The following is a 19976-nucleotide window of genomic DNA, read 5'->3' as shown; positions in this document are numbered from 1 at the left end:
TTTTCTTGTTGTTGTTGGTCTTAAGGACTCTAGTGTTGTGTGGGATTCTGTGTTTTGCTATAGATATTCATTTTGAGGAAAAGATTTCTTGGCATTTATTTGTTTGTATAAAGGTTTTGTAATTTTATTTGTTAAAACTGAATAAAGTAGTTAAGTAAAATCAATAGTCTTAGAGTTAGATTTCTACAGGTAGCTGAAGGAAAAGTTGAAATAAAAGTACAAAATTGTATGAAAATATTTTTATTTTTGTTGTTGTTGTTTTTATCAAAAAAATACAAATACATACATTCATATACATATACATACATAAATACTAAGAAAAAGAAAACATTTTTTTATCTTTATTTTTTAGAAATATTCTAAGTTTTACAAGCACTTTTACAATATAGTACAAGAGTAGTGGTTTGGTTTTAAGCAGTTTGTTTTTAAACTTTTGATTTAAGTTTTTGGGTTTTAGTATAATTTACAGCTTTTGAAAATAGTTAAATATTTAATTTTTGTTATTAAATCTCTCTGTAGTTATTCAAGATCTTGAGACGTTTAAATCTGGTTGTAAAAAAAAACATAAAAAGTCTTAAACACTATCGAACTTAATCTATATTTAAATTATCTGACACTTATTAAAAGCTTAAAGTTGAAGTTGAAATCAAAAAAAGATCACTGTAGGAACGAACACTTAGCATGAACACCTGCCGTGTTAGTCTATTTCACGGCGGTCATTTTCAACCACTGGGTGAGCTTCCGTGACGATTCGCCACTGTCCCATTGTGTTTCGCAGTTGGCAATTTTTGGCCCAGTATACGTGTAATTTGCTCAAGTAATTGACTTATATTATCTCTGACCATTGCTGACCCTTTGCTTAACTTCCGAGATGCCAAAAATATCACTTCTGATGACAAGCTTTGTTGAGCTGGCAACGGTTAGACCGAAGTACGAATCCATCAAATAAGCCAAAAACTTTGTTCTTATTCGCAGATTAATCTGGTATGAACAGCGTATTTTCTGAATATACTTGGACAAGGAAGAAAAATTCAATGGTATCTCTTGTATAAGATACCTCATCCATCATAATTTTATCTAGCTTCAACTTTTCATTCATACGACACATAGATGACAACACACTCACTCCAGGTATAAGAACTAGCAAAACTACATTCACCCTGTATCATATACAATCAACTATAGCTCATTTCCAGCACTTAGTTCCACAGTTATTCCTCTGTATGTATCTGTTACCAACAACACTGAACATATGTATATCGATATATAGACTTTAGGCTTCACCGTTCATTTGTCTTTTAACCGTAACTCACTTTTCTCAAGAATTTTGGTTCAAACCACTGTCACACCGTGAATCCCAAAGGAACATAAAAAAACCGAGACAAGTATTGAGCGCAATGTGCCACCCGTAGTACTACATTATATAATTATCTGGTTCGACCCCATGTCAAAGCGAGCGGAATATGAAGAATACAGAGCACTTGTTTAGGATAATGAAACACTAAACACTTTTTCGACACTGTCAAGCACCTTGGCAGTGATTTAATACAAGACTTTTATGAATATTATTTGAAAAATGTAAAAAAAACTGAGTTTCAGAATCATCGAATGAATTTTCTTTTTAAAAAGTGATTCATCTTCAAAAGCTAAAATTTAAAAACAAAATTATCATTATTCTACATCACCTTCCTAAATATTGTTTCTTTTCAAACCAAAGTGCTTTATTACATTTTTTTAATTTGGTTGGTTGCACTAACTTAAAACCTCTCCAATACGACAAAGGCATTAAGAAAAAAATAATAAGTTTTAAAAGCTGTCAACATTTTTTTTATTTAACGAAAATCAGGATTTATGATAGAAAAACTTTTGCTTGATTTCATAATTTTACAACAACAATCCATATAATTTTGGTGTTTTTTTTTTTTTTTTTTTTTGCAAACTCATTCATTTATTTTAAAAAGATAACTTTAAATCTGTAGCTGTTAATGTTTGTTGTTAGAGTATGTGTATTCATACATATGGATGAATTAAAGGTAGTATGAGTATATGTGTATTTACAGAACATTTCACCCACAAAATTTTGGTTGAAAATCATGTTAAGCTTGACTTATTTTGACACAATTTCACGCAATGCTTGACATTTGTATTTAACACACACACACACAACCCGCATACTTATACGCTTACATCATTTGCCCAGCAGATTTACAAGGACTCTTTTACATATTTTTTTTATTAAAGGTCCAACATTTTCTTCTAACTTCCACGATATTTAAATAACATTTATCTATTCTTTATAATACAATATAGTGGAAGAATAATAAACAATTTAGGATCCCTAATAAGTTAAGAAAGGAGTCAGAGTCAAGAGAATATTGTCTTCAATCTAGGTCAGTCTCATATTATAATAACGTATCAAATGGCTATTTCTAGAATTAGTGATATCCATTAATTACCCAAAAAAATTGTCCAACTTGAGACATTAACCTTTGAACTGAAGGACACAAACTCAGACATTGAGATACACATACACACACTCAGACATTCACAGGAGACCCCGGAATAAAATGAAATAAATGGAAAAACTAAAAGAATAAAATACAAAAAAAAAACACAAACGAATCAGAAAATATTATGAAACCACCTTCCTACCCATTGACACCCATCATATATCCCAGTCTGCTGCATCATGGCATAACTCATACGCAAAAAGCAAACGCTTATTATGGTCTAGAGAGTGAGAATGAAGAGCAACAAATACAAAAATAATAAAAAAAAACTGTTTAAATAAACATTAATGTATTTTTATGCTACAATGCGATTTATTTACCACTTACATACACCTCTAAATACACTGAGAGAAACTTTTGAATGCAAGAAAAAAATAAAAAGGATTTTTCCATTGTGGAGCCTTCTTACGTTTACAACATCTGCGAAGTAAAGATTTTTTGTAATTTTTACGTAAAAAAAACTCGAGATTGGACCCTAGTCCAACTATGACATTTCCGACCAAAAACGGAATACAATTCTAATACATATATGGGCTGAGTTTCAGAGTCTATTTGAGCAAGTCGGACGCGTACGGGAGAGGGCTAAGATACTTATCACAGGCAGTAGGGTATCCAAGTCCATTGACTTACTTCATCAACCATATAAAGTGGGTTGTATTTCACTGTTATAACGATATTTAAATGGAATATGTTTCACTGTAATTCCAGTATGCGTATATCTTTGATTAATATATTCAACGGAAACAGACTCATGTCAACCGATCAGTGGACTTCAAAAAAATTACAGTTTTATTCGACAATCGGTTCTTTGCACCAGAACGTCTCGGAGTTCAACAAACAACGACCATGGATTGTCAACCCAGATACATCGACGTTGGACATTTCGCTACTACAATAACAACAAATTACAATAAATGTTTGAGCCACACTGTACGTATGTGAAACAAACTTGGATTTGTTCCACATACGTACTCAGGGTTATCCCCTGAGTGCTGGTCTTAGAAAAAACGCATATAAAATACTAGTTTGTCTTATCAAAGCCAATTCATACCAGAATTGTTGTGATAAAAGATCGTGGTCTGACGGAACATAAAAGTAACCTCAGCGGGAATCTTGTGCTATATATATGACTCAAAAATGGAAACAAATCGGTACTATTAATGTTTAAAATTATTATAAATTTGGAGAGTAACAGCTCTCATATATCTTCTGACAACTAGAAATCGTATCTGCTGATAAAGTTTTATTAAATACCGGATTGGACTATAAGAAAACCATATCCCAATACTATTTCATTCCAACTCGAATGGGTAACAAGTCAGTGGGGTATAATCAGTAACCAGGGAGCAAATGTATATGATTGAACAAGAAGAAAATTAACTAGAAGGACCAAACACCAGAGTGGTTCTGCTATTACGCGGATGACTTTAAAATGGATGATAAAACGACACTTATATTGTTTTGAGGAAGAACAATATCTATCCTCCCGGCTTTCACAAAACATAGTGTATGGACTATGAGTATTAGATAGTAATAATCGTATATTTCTTCAGTGGCAAGCTCTACATAGTATGAGTTCCAAGTTGCTTAAACTTAAAAAACGGTTTGAAAATAATGAAAAAAAGAAAGACAACTTTACAATCTTTCTTATGAAACGGTGTAATTTTTACAGATCAACATTTAATACCAACAATGACGAAAAACATAAAATAACGTAAAACTGAAGGAAAATTTTACAAAATATTTTTTTTCAAGTTTTTTATTTAAATACAAAAAAGTCAAAGAAAATTTTCTAGGAAATGAGACTTGTATAAAATTTTATAACTTTACACACACACACATTTTCATGCTGATTTACCAATATGTGTACCGTATACGTACAATAAAAAACTGTTACATACAAACTTTAGAGTGGTGCCAAAAAATTAGGAAGATTTTTCCGAGAAAACACAGTTGTATTTCAGCACTCGTAAATGATTTGGAATTCCAGATCTTAGCAGAGAATCTCTCCACACTTTAAGATTTGTTCCTTTTAAGTCTCTATCATATTATAATCCGTGGTGATACATGAATTAACGATGTAACTTTTATCCACGTAGTTCGTAGCGATCGGTCATTCGCCGAGAGCATGCGTCTAAAGTCCCACAAGTCAACCAGTTGCTCCACTATTATTGCAAGATCACTGCTAGCTGCTCTTAAAGGCCTTTACGATGTTGTATGTCCAATCGTTCGTTTCCTAAGAAACCTCCAGTGCGATGTGACATTTCGCAGTGATCTGTGCTATCCTGGTAATTTCGTGCTTTCCTGTAGTTCGTTTTATTGCAATGTTTAATCATTTCTTTTTCATTTGATCATTATCGCAACTTTTATGACCTTTTACTTATGATAGTTTACAGGATGAAAAATATCTTATAGAATGCTGTAAGCTTGATATGAAGTTCAGCTACTGGAATATGGTGATCACTTGTCATGTTTGCAGCCCTAAGACTACTCACAACCAATAGTGCAGCTAGCGCAATCGATTTAGTTTTTCGATGTTTGGTACTGGAAATTTCATGCTGTCTCATTTGTATGGTATCCTATGTCCTATGTGCCTGGCTCAACCCTACAATTAGTAGGCCGTAAGTAATGAATTCTTACATTCCTCGATCTAAATCGTTTTGCAAGATTTGATAATAACAATTCGAATTGCGAAATTGAAGTTTTAGACCAGCCTAATGTACAAACATTCACATGCTTTTAAAAGTGTATACATGTGTGTATGAATGTATGTCTGAAAGTGTAGAAAGGATAAAATAAAAAACACAATCACATGCTTAAGTGAGCATAAGTTTATTAAGCTTAAAGCTGCAATTTGTTGCAATTTCTCTTCTGTTTTTTGTGTTATATGTTATTATTATAGTTTTTTTTTTGTTGTTTTTTTTTTGCTGCTGATGTTGTTGCAAGGATTTATATTGTTGTTTTTTTGTTATGATTTTTTTATATAGACGAAAGTCTGTTGGTTGGTTGACAGAAATTGGTAGAGTGGTTTTGTTGTTTCTGTTTTTTTTTTTTCTTGTGTAAAAAGAAAAATTAAATTTAAAAACAAAATTTGTCACTTTCAAAAATAGAAATGAACCATTTTTTCTAACAAAATTCAATTAAATGTTTAAAAATAGTTTTAAGCAGCAGAGTTGGTAAAAGCTCAACAGTTATGGGCAGAGAAATAGTAAAGAAAGTAAAAAAGTGTAATGATCTAAGATTTTTAATATTAAAGTTCTTAATTTCAAAAAACTGTTAATATTTATTTCTTTTATAACGTATGTTTAGAGTAAATAAAAATATTTCCTGAGTTTTTGTTTATTAAGCATATTTAAATGACATTATTTTCTATATACATATGTATCTATACATATTTGATTACATTGCATTTTCTATATGTCAAATAGTTTTGGTAATCAAATATACAAACATACATATACAATAATAAAACCCACAAAAATGCAAAAGTTTAATATTATACAAATACAAATTTTTCATTGCATATTTTAGGTTGTGTGAAATATTTCAAATTTCATTGCCTAACTTTAGACATAAAGCAAATGTTATATATATTTGTTTATTCCTCTTCCATACAGAAATTCCCCTAAATAGTTTTACACACACAAACAAAAGCCCATAAACAAATTAATCAATTTATATAAGACTATCAAATAATAATAATATTTGAAAATAAATATAGAATTTGCCATAAATATTTTAGTATGCCTCAAGTTATGCTTTATCAAATGCAAATAATTCCATAATATTTATTTGTATATGGAAATATTATTGAATCTAGAAATAAGTATTCGTATTATTTACGGTAATTATTTATTGCATTTTATAGCACACATATGAAAGTGACACTTAATTAGTTTTAGGAAATGTAAAATTTTCGACTTTGTTATAAATAATTGTTGTTGTTTTATTTAAATATGTATGTGTGCAGAAAATTGTATGTGGCTGCAATTATGAAGAGTAATTGTATTATTTGTAAACAATTAAAAGTGAAATTATAAATTCCAGCAGTTCGATAAAGGACCAATGTAGTGATTTCCATTTATGTCTAATCCCCTAATTGGCTCGCTTACTCTTCGTAAACGAGGTTGAAGACAATTGTCACTTTAGTGTCCTCTTTGTAAGTGGAAGAGTTGACACATGAAAAACAAACTAAAGCCTTTTGCTGCCTCTTCGCAATATATGGATTGACAATTGACTTCCTCGAAGGACACGCACATGTTAATATATTTAGTCACCCAAACACTCGGTGACTGGGGGTTACTCAAATGGTAGGTTTAATTTGGATTGTCCGACCGAACTGCTGGGATTCTCAAACAAGTAGTCAAACCTCATAATCAAAAGGTATTTATTGTTAAATAAATAAATAAATAAATAAATAAATAAATAAATAAATAATATTAGAGTAAAGTTTGGTTACACCCTAAAAGACCAAACATATCGCTTGAAAACAAACTGGATTTTAATAATTCACTAAATATCTATAGAAAAAGTTGAGAGGTAAAGTTTAGAATTGGCAACGCTGTATTCCAAGTCTTTAGGTTAGCAATAACCATGTAATCATATCTATACTAAAAGAAAAAAATTTACATTCTAGGAATAAATTTCATCAATAAAATATTTCATTAACAATATAAACTGATTTTTCGGCTGCACTGTGAAACTATTTCATATATAGAATGAAATTAGTAGTTTTTATAAGATGACAGTCCCAGTATACTGGAACCAATAAAACCAAAACGATTTTAATAAGTCAATAAATTACTTTGAGCTAACTTCCTAAGAGCTTACAGTAATTTAATTCTGAGATTCTCTTTCATTGAGGGAATGAAATTTATTGTTATTTTAATGAAAATATTTCATTAACTGCAAGTAACAAGTTTGTTGCAAAAAGAATATAATTTCGTTTAATTATTGCTCTTACGCATTAACTACAACTGTGTATTTCATTAATGAAATGTAATAGTTTCATAAAATTATTAATGCAATCAAAAAATTACTCTCCTGTAAACATTATTGAAGTACATGGGATAAAGTTGCGAATCATAATTTAAAAAAGGGAGTACTTTTGGCATTACTCCGATGTAAAGCATGGATGTATAACGTGGTCTTCACATTGCACATCGCAATGTTAAATGGAGTATGATTTTTTTTCAATATAATTTTGTTTTGGATCTTTACACGTGTGATGAGTAGCTTTAATGTTTTCAGGGTTCTATCATGGCTTCAACAATGTGGTTACTTTTGTGTTCTCACATATTTTTTTTCCTAATTTTTATATTCTGTATGAAACTTTTTTTTTCTTGAGGGGAGAGAATTCCCCTTCACCATCCCTATTCTATAGACATATAAACAACAAAGTAATCGATAGACTCAACGCTAGATTATAGTCAGTTTTTCCAGCTTTCATGCCGATTTTGTTGTTGCTGTAACAGGTTGGCTGTAACTAGATGTCCTTCCCCGGGGAAAAAACTTCCGGCTGATTGCTAAGTTGACCACCTTTGGTCGATTGGAAATCGGGCCGTTCTGCAGCGGAGATCCAATTGTCGTGGGAAATTGTCGATTTTGTAATGCCTATCGATGGATGTGACTACGAATTAATACATGGAAAATCCATACAATCCTTACAATCCGAGTACTAGACTATAGATAAGACTATAGACTAGTCAATGGTTTTAGTGTTAGAAGACAACTTCGGACAAATGGACGTTTTATGGACTAGCCTTTAAACATAACTACGGATTAATCTATGAACTGATATATAAACTAATCTAGAGAATAGTATTTACATTTGTATATGAACTAGTTAACGGACTTGACTATAGACTTCTATATGAACTTCGTTATGGACTAGTCGGTTGACTTGTCTATAGACTTCTAAATCAACTTCATTGTGGACTAGTATGTTGACTAGTTTATTAACTAAACTGAAATGGATTGTATTATTAGCAAGATTTTTGACAAAATTACCAATATATCGGATATACCCTCTGAATGATCTGCATATCAAATTGTGTGAATGGACCTTCCTTTACTATAGTTATTTCATATAACATTAACTATTAATAACAAAAAAAATCAATAATTATGGTGTTATATATAAAGGTACTTTAAAAAAGTTTTACCAACTAATTACATACACATTTATGCCGCAAATAAAATAATTAATTGTGCTGTTTCTAGAAAACGTACGAGTAGTTTGAGCACACATATTATAACAAAAACAAAATACAATTAAAATTTTAACTCGATATACTCACACGTAATATAGAAACAACATATAAAACAGAAATTAATTAATATTATAAAATCATTAAAATTATTAATGATTCAAGAAAACCATAAAAATTATTCAATATGAATAAAATCATAAAAATTATTCAATAAATTTCTGCTTATTAAATCAGCATACAAGTTGCACACAAAGGTTTTAATCCTAAAAGTATGCTATTTTATCAAATGTATTTAACTATTTTCAAGTTGTAAACTTTAAACAAATTTCTATTTTTTATTTACATACATACACCAAATGCATTTTTTTATAATGAAAAAGAAACCCCTTTTTAAAATATTTAATTAAAAACTTAAATAAAAATCGAAGTTTATTCCAACAATAAAGTAAACAGCTAGTAGCTTATTTAACTCTTTGCATTATGCTTTTAGTAACATTACTTTGTAAGCCCTTAAAGTATACTTTAATTTGTATCTTTGGTTATTCTAGTTAAAGTATCATCAATAGCACTGCAACAGTATGCTATGAGTTTAATAATTTTGATTTAAAAACAAACTGTTATACACATATACATACACAGAGAGGGAGAGAGAGAGAAGGAAAGAAAACACAAACAAATAAAGAGGAAATTGTACATTTCAAGTAAAACCAATAAATATGTAAATAAAAACCCTATTTAAATACTATAATTACGTTGACTTTCCAGCAGCATTACCCCCACTACCAGTACAGCTGGTCGACCAACTACTGCTGCTGCTGCCGCTGTTCGTTTTAGTGCTTTTATTATTTTGCGCTAAGGACGGCCATTGACGTTTAATGACAGCAAAGTGTGTCATTTGAAATGTATTCGTTTGCTGACATCGTCGCTCAACGAAACCCGTCAGACAGTAACCCATATTATAGTCTTCCATCGAAATGTTTGAACTTAAATACAATTTAAATTCATCATTATCCTTGGACGATGATGATGCCAGTGGCGAGCACAATGTTGTGGTAGTCGATGTTGTTGTTGATGCGGCAGATGTTGTTGATGCTGCTGCCGACATCGAGGATGCCGTAGATGAGGATGATGAATTTTTACTGCGAAAATGACCAACGATTAGTAGGGAACCTTTTTGTTCAAGTGGCACCATTTTGGCTTTGGTAACCTGACGTTGTGTGCCTGCAAATTCCTCAATGCGACAACGATTGGGTTGCCACCAACAGGGCGTTATAGTCCAATATGAGGAGGAGGCAGTGCGTGCCCAACCCTCTTCGGGATAAAGTAATATCTGTAAGAAAAAGAGCAAAAAGAAGAGATAGAATATATAAAACTTAATAAAAACACGTTAGCAATTTTCAGATTCTGTTTTTACACAAATTCATATTTGCCTTATATTTTAATTTATTTTTATCCATATAAAGTGCACTAGTGTGGGTAACCAACTTAAGGTTTTAAGTTCATTTTCATAAAATCTTTTATTCTCCATGCTCTCTTTAAATAGAACACCTTTCCTTATGATAAAGTTTCAATTCTTTTCTTAGACTATTTCGCTCCCACACTTCTTCCTTAGTAGTTTAATAAATTTATTGCTACAATAATTGTTTCATAAGACTAACTTTAGTACAGCTTAAATATTATTATACTTTCTTTATTTTCCTCAAAAAAAGAAACTTTATTCTTCTTTTATTGTCTATAATTTTCGATTTCATTTTAATGGTAAAAGTTTCTTCAAGCATAAGTGGCCATTTCCCCATTTATTTTAACTTCTGTTCAATTCATTCAAAATCAAATATTATATTTTAATGTTATTTCTTCATTTGAAATTTATTTCTTCTTTTATTTTCTTTTTCAACATTTTACTTATTATTACTTATATCCGACAAACGTTCATATTGCCAAAAGTATTCAAACAATAACTTTTCATCTGAAACAATCTTTAATTGCCAATCATTGGTGGGAGATGGACTTTTTTACTAATTTCCATTTTATTAAATTTCTATCATTTACTAATAGTAAAAGTTTATGATTTTTTAAGGAGGATTTTGTAATTGAAATAAAGTTTTAATTGGCTTAGACACATATTAAGATACATTTTGTACATGACAATGACAATCCGAAAAAAAACATTCGGATATTCGGCAGTGCCCAATCTTCACCATGGCGTTTAAAAAAAAACAGTCGGTATCAAAAACTCCTCTTTTACATAACATACTTCGGGCTCAATACACTTCATTTTATTTTTCTAGATTTAATACAATAGAAAAATAAAAAAGTACCTTTTAGAAAACAAAAAAATATATCAATAACTTCACCTTTTCCATTGATTTGTTCTCGTCTAATCCGGGCTCTACATACTTAATTTCGTGTTTCTGGGTTCATTATTATAGAAATCTCAAAAAATACCATTTGAAAAATGATAAAGTGCCGAAAAGTTCGCTTTTATATGTTCTCATCTAATTCCAAATCTACATACTTAATTTCATGTTCCTAGGTTTAATATTAGAGAAAATAAAAAAAATACCTTTTAAAAACAAAAAAAAGTACCAAAAAGTTCACTTCCGGTTCTCACCTAATTCCGACTCTACATACTTAATTTCATGTGTCTAGGTTCAATATTATAGAAAATTCAAAAAGTACCTTTGTAGAACGAAAAAGTACCAAAAAAATCCCCTTTGATGTGTTCTCGTCTAATCCGGGCTCGTCATATTTAATTTCATGTTTCTATGTTCATTATTATAGAAAACTCAAAAAGTACCTTTTGAAAAACGAAAAATTCCCAAAAAGTTCCCTTTTATGGGTTCTCATCTAATTCCGAATCTACATACTTAATTTTATGTTCGTATGTTAAATATTAAAGAATATACCAAAAAGGTACTTTTTGAAAAACGAAAAAGTACTAAAAAGTCCCCTTTTATGGATTCTCACCTAATTCAGACTTTATATACTTAATTTTATATTTCTAGGTTCAATATTATAGAAAATTAAAAAAGTACCAAAAAGTTCCCTTTTATGGCTTCTAACTTAAGCCAGGCTCCACATTCTTAATTTCATGTTTGTAGCCAATAACAACACACTACTGCCGCTCTCGCTCTGCTACTCTTGCTCTGCTGCTCTCGCTCTGAATACTTTTTATAAACAAGAGTACAATAACAAAATTTACCGTATGATTATGCATTTTGTTTTTGTTTTTTTTTTTGTAATTTCTGTTTGAGCATGCATAAAATATCTCACCTTTTGATGAAATTTTAAGAGGTTGTCTCGGATTTTTGCTCATATCTCCGTTATTTATTGATCGATTTTGCTGATTTTACATAGCGATCTTCCCGAAAGTATATCTAAAAGAATTCTTAAAAATTCGGAACTCGCCGATATCTGGGGTCCTCTAAAAACTGATTTCAACAAACATACGGACAGACAGACAGACAGACAGACAGACAGACAGACAAACAGGCAGGTATGGCTTAATCGACTCCGCTATCTATAAGGATCCAGAATATATTTACTTTATACTGTCGGAACATTATATTATAGAAATTACAAACGGAATGACAAACTTATATAACTTATGTGAAGGGTATAAAAACAAGTAAAAAATTAAAGTCGGGCGAGGCCGCCATATAATATCGTACAACTTTTACAAAAAGTAAAATGTGAATTAGTTTTCATAATGAAACCTATAAGTTGAATTTTAACTTTCCTCAGATATACTTATTGTTGAATTAAATTGTGGACATTTTAATAAAATTTTGATGGGTGCTTTTCATGAGGGGCTCATTAAGTCTAGTATAGAACTTGGTTTTGCAGACTTTTGTCGAGATATGAGTATATTAAACTTAATTATGAACTTAAAAGCACCAGGCTAGGGCTAGGTGAAAAAATGGACAGATGTAAACCATTTTCAATAGGTTTTGTCTACCATAGAAGATCATGTGTCCGATTTTATTGAATTATCTCCAAAATTGGGGTTCTACGGGGGCTAGGTGAAATATTTTCAATATGTATAGTCCCTGTACCAAATTTCATTGAATTATCTTCCAAATTGTAGTTTGATTATAAGGACAGACAGACAGTCAGACGGACATAGCTAAATCGAGTCTTAAAAATGTGCATATGTAGCGTGCTGACATGGTTTAAATGAACACACGGACGGACGGACATATATAAATCGACTCAGAAAGTCATGCCGAGCGATTCAGAACAAACGCATAATAGTCTCCCCATTTTAGAGGTGTAGCTTATAAATAACAATTTATCGACGAAATTTTCAAAAGTTGCCTCATATTTCCGTTATATATGAGCCGAATTTTCTGATTATACCCTACACCACTTTAGCGGGGAGGGTATATTGGGTTTGTGCTGATGTTTGTAACATACAAAAATATTCGTCCTATACCCACCTTAAAGTATACCAATCGGTTTAGAATCATTTTCTGAGTCGATTAAGCTATGTCCGTCCGTCTGGCTGGCTGGCTGTCCCTGTAAACCTTGTGCGCAAGGTACAGGCCGCAATTTTTAAGATAATTGGATGAAATTTGGCACACACGCTTCTCTTGGTTAAAATCGGTCCATTATTTCCACTAGCTCCCCTACAACCGTACCCCCCAAATAGGGCCTTTTGGTTAACAAAAGTCGACAAAACTTAGTTTTATAGAACTTTAAAAGATACTACAGATTTTTGTAATGATCGGGCTTCATTTGATCATATGCCCCATACAAAGTCCCCTTCAGAAAATGACTTAAAGGTGAAAATTCACTTACAAACACTAATAACACTTTTAAATTCTACATAAACAATATTGATGAATACTTAACTACCCCTACCAACATTTTTAAGGATAGAGTCATATTTTGCCCTACTCCCCTTTGAGCCCTCTTAAAAAAATCTCTTTTTTTGCAAAAAAAAAAAAGTAAAAATATTCCGAAATAAAGTTACAAAAACAAACCAAATGCTTTATTTTTTTAAATAATTCCCATTTTTAACATACATACTGACTGGTGTAGGGTATCATATGGTCGGTTACGCCCGACTATACATTCATACTTGTTTTAAATAGGAAACTTTCCGCAAGCATATCCTTTAGAATTATTGAAGACTGAGATACCATAGATCTTTGAAAGATGATTATAAAACACACGCAGACAGACGGACAGACAGACAGACAGTTGGACATGGCTTATAAGGATCCACAATATATTTACCGTATAGGATCGAAAAATTATATCGTAGAAATTATAAATGGAAACGTATAATATGGGTAGTGGCTTCTGGTAGGTTAGTGTTCTAATCTGGTAGACCAAAGGAGGTGGGTTCGATTCCCACCTGTGGCACTTGTTAAGGAGCGCACAACAGGCCCGATAGAGGCCTATGTGTATTTCTTCGGATTTGATGTATATATGTACATTCTGTTTTCAAACTAAATAACTATAATATGGGTAAGAGTATTCTGTAAGACCTCTTGCAATAATGGAACAGTTAGTAAAACCACAAAGATCCTATTGGGTGACCCTGATGAGAGGAAGAAGAGAAATCTCATCAAAATGAGCAAGTCAGAGATGAGACTGAGTGGTCGCACAGGATTACGAACACATCCATACAAAATTGTACGTACGGATTCAGACGAATGTCGTACATGTGGAGAGAACAGTAAAACTCTGAAGCACTTTCTCTGTCGCTGTCAGACACATTTTTAAGTTTATATATTATCTTTCTATAATTGTCCTAAATTTTAATTTGTCGAAAATAGTCAAAAGTTTTATCCTTTTAATGGATAATACGATTATAATCACGTAAAAGTTTTTGTCATTAATAAATGAAACAATACAAATTGTTGGCAAACTCAACAAAGGATTGCAAAATCATTAAAGCTTATACTCCAGCAGTTTCAAAACATTTGCAAACAGCAGCATTAACACAATATTTTACAATTAAATACTCCACCTGAATATTCCCAAAGACAAAATTGTTTAAATTTAAAATTAAATAAATATGGTTTTTATATTTCATACAGTAAATTCATAAAATGTGAATATAAATTTAAACATTTTTATTAAAAGTGACATATTTATTGCTTTTGATAAGTATCTGACTACATTTAAACATAAAAAAACACAATAAAACGAACAAGTTCACACAAAAATACGCATTCACGCAACAAAATTCTGTTGCAGACAGAAATAACTATGTTTTTATTACGATTTCATTTTTATTGTTTTTGTTTTTATTTGCAACTGATTGGGCGACATTAAATTGTAATGAACACAATTATAGAAGCAAGAGATGCAGACAGATTCAGGCGCTTAAAACGAATAAATGAATGATATTAAGTATACGCACACGTGTTTATTGCGTATTGTATATCAGTCTGTCACTGTATGATGCACCCAGCAGTTTTCTTCCTTAAAACTCTTAATAGAAATCATTTTATGAATCTTTTGTTTTCTGTGTGGTTACTTAGTAAACAGCTTAAATCTATTGTCGAATGATTTGTCGTTTTCTTGAGAACTGTAGCTGTAAGCACAGAACTGCTGGGTACGTGTACGTATAATTTAATTTAATTTAATTGGAAATAAATGTACTCAACACGAGACTAATGGTGGATATAATTGACGAAGAAATTAAATGTATAGTTTTATTTATACTCTCAAGCTACCTTGTGTGTAAAACCATAAGGTTGCACATGAAACTGAAACTATTTGAATGGACAAATATTTATTTAATTGTGAAAATTTCTATGAAATAAAAGGACTTTATTAAAATGTACTTTTAAAGAGATAGACAGACACGTATTTAAAGTTGTCACAGAGTTTAGCAAAAGCTGATATAAAGTAAATTATGACCGTGCTTCCTTTCTCTACAGCAGCATCATTTGAAGGACTAACAAATACCAAAATAGTTCTCTATACACTGTTCAATAATTATAAATTAACAACTACATAGTGATAACAAAAAAATTGGTCATACACCCTTAAGCTATGTCCATCCGTCTGTCTGCATGTCTGTCTGTCTGTCTGTATGACTGTATGCATGTCTGTCTGTCTGTTTGTCTGTCTGTCTGTCTGTATGACTGTATGCATGTCTGTCTGTCTGTCTGTCTGTCTGTCTGTCTGTCTGTCTGTCTGTCCGTTTGTCTGTCTGTCCGTCTGTCTGTCTGTCTGTCTGTATGACTGTATGCATGTCTGTCTGTCTGTCTGTCTGTATGACTGTATGCATGTCTGTCTGTCTGTCTGTCTGTCTGTCTATCTGTCTATCTGTCTATCTGTCTATCTGTCTATCTATCTATCTATCTATCTATCTATCTATCTGTCTGTCTGTCTGTCTGTCTGTCTGTCTGTCTGTCTGTCTGTCTGTCTGTCTGTCTGTCTTTCTGTCTCTCTGTCTGTCTGTCTGTCTGTCTCTCTGTATCTCACACGCTACGGGTTACAATTTTTCATATAATTAGATAACATTAGGCATATTCTCTTCTTCATACTCTTCCAACAAAGAATCCTATATAAAATTGTTAAGATCAGTCCATTATTTTGCCTAGTCTTCACACAACCTTATCACCTGAATAAAGCTTCTGAGCTCACACTTATGTTAAACATTCTAGTATCTAAAGGACTATATTTTAATAAAATACGAAAAAAGTATGAATTTCCAAATAATGCCAGACACACATCATCTCTTTTTTCGAGTTGATACAAATGTATTAAAAATGTTTATTGTAAGAACATCAATAAAAATTTAAACTTTAAACAAATTTTTACGTGATCCCAAACCGTATCAAATTTGGGAGAGAGCTACGATTTCTTTATAATGAACTTATTTGCGTCGGGAGGAATTTGTATGTTTAATAAGTGAAATCATGAACCAATATTGCTAATTTTTATTATAAAAACAGGCTTATTGATGGAAAATATATGGGATCTCTATTGCGCTTTTAACAGGTAAAGAGACGGACATGACTAGATCGTTTTAGAATTTAAGAAGGTCTCAGAATATATAATACAAATAGAATGACAAAATCAATATACTCTCATTTTTCCCCCGGGGGCTTGTTTCATTGATGAAAGGCCACCTCTTGTCTGCTGGGATTATTAACTAAATATATCTTGGAATGATTTGACATGGAATGAACCAGAGAACCACATAATCTAGCATTGTTGGTGGGCGCAGTTACACACAGGACTATATCCTGGCTGCTCAGTTGATTAAGGTTCCTTAGACATTGTCATAGTGGCTGCGGTTTTAACCCGAAATTCGAAGGAACACTGAGTTGTGGTTAAAAGACTGATGCTTGGTAAAGCTAATATTTCGAGATAAATTCGGTATTATTGGCGAATGACAACAGATGCCCCACAAAGGAGTGACTCTACAACTAAGCGTTGGAAATGAGTTGGTGTTAAATGCAGATGATACAGGAAAAATGAAGGAGTATCAGAAGTATAAGGAAGTGACAACCGGTCTTCCTGCAATGAGTGTGTGTTGTGTGTGTCAAATGAATGTTAGGTTGAAAGATGATGAATGTAAGGTATATAAGTAATATCATTTACTTTTCCTTTCATGTCCAGGTATATTCAGAGAAAACTTTGTTCATTCCTGATTTAACAGTGTTTTCTCTTTGAGTAAAAACTAAGTCTTCGATTTATTTGATGGATTCATACTTCGATCTACCGGTTACGTCTCTAGGTACTGTTGCCGACACAACAGAGACCATTTTATTTGCGTGGTTGTAAACGGAAGTGATGTTTTTGTGTCTTAGTATTTAAGCAACAGGTCGGCAATGGTCAACGATTAGATAGCTCAAATATTTGAGTACACGTATACTGGATCGTAAATTCCATGTACGTAAATTGCACCGGCGTGTAAGAATTACAATGGGTCGGTGATAAGTCGTCACAGATGCTCACCTAGTGAATGAAGAATATCACCGTGAAATAGGGCACACACGGCCGGCGTTCACTTTAACCTTTCTTTTTTTTGTACATATTAGCACTTTTGCAAGGGCTTGTCCTACTCTTATGCTTAAGAAGACACTAAAGAGGTAATTATCTCTCTCATTTTATAAAGAGTACAACCGTGACGAAAGATGAGTTAAAGGCAAGCAGAAGGTTAGACGTTAGTGTAAATCATTGTATTTTTCGGATACATTGCCTGTTTGTCGAACTGCCGGGTAATTGTCGAACTACCGGGTAATTTCTTAATTAATCTAATTTCTACTTGTTACATATAATAACATACACTGACCAAATTTTTGTAAATTCTAAACCTGAAAACTCCCTATCAACCGATGTCCTTTGATCAATGCTCTACTAAAACCACAATTAAATATATAAATAAATTTTTATGTATTTGAATATAAATTTTTTTTACTCATAATAAATTTATATTGCTGTGTGATTTGTTGTGGTTTTATATATGTATGTGTATTTATATTTATTTATTCGCCGGTATTATATAATGCTTTTCCCCAATATTTAGTTGGTTTAAAGGACTCTTGTAATTTGATAAAAAAAAATTGTTGTTGTTAATATTTGCATTTGGAATTTTGTTTTAAAAACCTCAATAACAAATAAATACATTAAAGTGAAAATAATATTTATAATAAATTGTATTGTATGCACTTTATAACAATAACAACAACAACAATAAAATAACCTCTAAAAAAAGAATATTTAAATAGGATATTTATCTATTTACATAAGTGTATATGTATGTATATGAGTATTTAAATTGTATTTGTATTCGTATCACTGACACACACATAAATAATGTAGTTGCGGAGTTTGAGGTTTTTTGTATTTTTTTAATTACACGCACATCATTTAATTCTCTATATTGCAGTTGTATTGTTTTTTGTATTATTTTTTTTTATTTCCCATAAAAGCGGTTTTTAAATGACTTCGTTTTTGCGGTTGTTGAGGTTTGAATTTTGTCATATGTAGTATTCTTTGTTTTTGTCATAAATTATGGTCGCCTACTTAAAAAAATTAAATAAATATAAATCTAAAAAAAATTGGTATAAGTTTATTGATTTTTTTTTTTGTTATTTTATACCATAAATACTGAAAGTATTATGGTATTTAGACCGTATCTAATGCGGCTTTAAATTGGCATGAATTACAATAGTTTTAGGCGCCTAATATCTACGAACACTTAAAGAATTATTTTCACTATACCAAATAGTAATGCCAAGTATAATGAACTGGGTCCTGGAAAAAATTTAAAAATCAAGCAGAATAACGCAGTAAAATTTTTTAAAATTTTGGTAATGAGTAATGTAGTTATTTCATATATTACTTGGTAATAAGCGGTCATTATTAATAACATTAAAAAAATTTAATTCAATAGATAGCGTGTGTCTGATAGCATTAAGTAAAAGAATATTGTTGACTTGTGCAGGGATTTATTGTTTACATAGAGGGTAAGCAAATATTTTGCTGGGAAGTGGCTACGAACTTTAAAATTCAAGGGAAGATTTGGACTCTGAATCTTTTAATGAAAACAATGAAACCATGATAATGACTTAAATAGCAGTTGGTGAAACACTTTCACATAGCAGGTAAGCAAATATTTTGTTGGCAAGTGGCTACGAACTTTCCAACTCATGGGAAGATTTCGAATCTGAATCATTTAATGAAAACAATGAAACGATCATAATGACCTAAATAGCGGCGGGTGAAAGTCTTTCACCTGGGTTACAAACTTAAATTGGGTTCAAAATGACAATCTACAAAAAGCTCTTTTGAGATAAAGTCACTAAGAATAAAGCTAGGAAGAAGCGTTTTCGTTGTCCCCTAAAATCGATCCATACAAACGTAAACTAATATGTATTTGAGTAGAATTTCAGAATTAAGGAAATACCAGCCGACTGATTATGTATAACAGACAGAATCCTAAAGAAAACATATTTTATTTATCATTAACTGCTCCGAGTCACTGTCATCTTGATTTGATGAGTGAAGTGGTCTAGAGGGACTTTAATAAAGAATAATCCCATGATCGATCCATCATTTAGTTAGTTAGTTTGTAAGGAGGATGTATATACATCAAATCCGAAGAAATAGACCTAGGCCTCTATCGGGCCTGTTGTGCGTTCCTTAACCAGTGCCTCAGGTGGGAATCGTTAGTTAGTTAGTTAGTTAGTTAGTTAGTTAGTTAGTTAGTTAGTTAGTTATTTAGTTATTTAGTTATTTAGTTATTTAGTTATTTAGTTATTTAGTTATTTAGTTA

General features: G+C 31.4%; 1 protein-coding gene across 5 annotated transcripts in view; it reads right to left on the bottom strand.

Annotated features, from left to right (window-relative positions):
• LOC111686130 (uncharacterized protein DDB_G0283357) overlaps positions 1 to 19976 on the bottom strand; it is a 283461-nt gene that overhangs the window by 173278 nt on the left and 90207 nt on the right. Inside the window, exon 3 of one of the 5 annotated variants that reach the window (XM_046955767.1) lies at positions 7853 to 10052. The exons of the other annotated variants lie outside the window; for them this stretch is intronic. Within the exon in view, the coding sequence (XP_046811723.1) occupies positions 9471 to 10052 (582 nt within the window). The 3' untranslated portion in view covers positions 7853 to 9470. Of the gene's footprint in view, positions 1 to 7852; positions 10053 to 19976 lie in introns of those variants that run through there. 5 annotated transcript variants of the gene reach the window in all.

This window comes from Lucilia cuprina, chromosome 6, assembly GCF_022045245.1.
Source record: "Lucilia cuprina isolate Lc7/37 chromosome 6, ASM2204524v1, whole genome shotgun sequence".
Taxonomy (NCBI): Eukaryota; Metazoa; Arthropoda; class Insecta; order Diptera; family Calliphoridae; genus Lucilia; species Lucilia cuprina.
The sequence above is the reverse complement of the archived record's forward strand: the minus strand, read 5'-3'. Positions and strand labels throughout refer to the sequence as shown.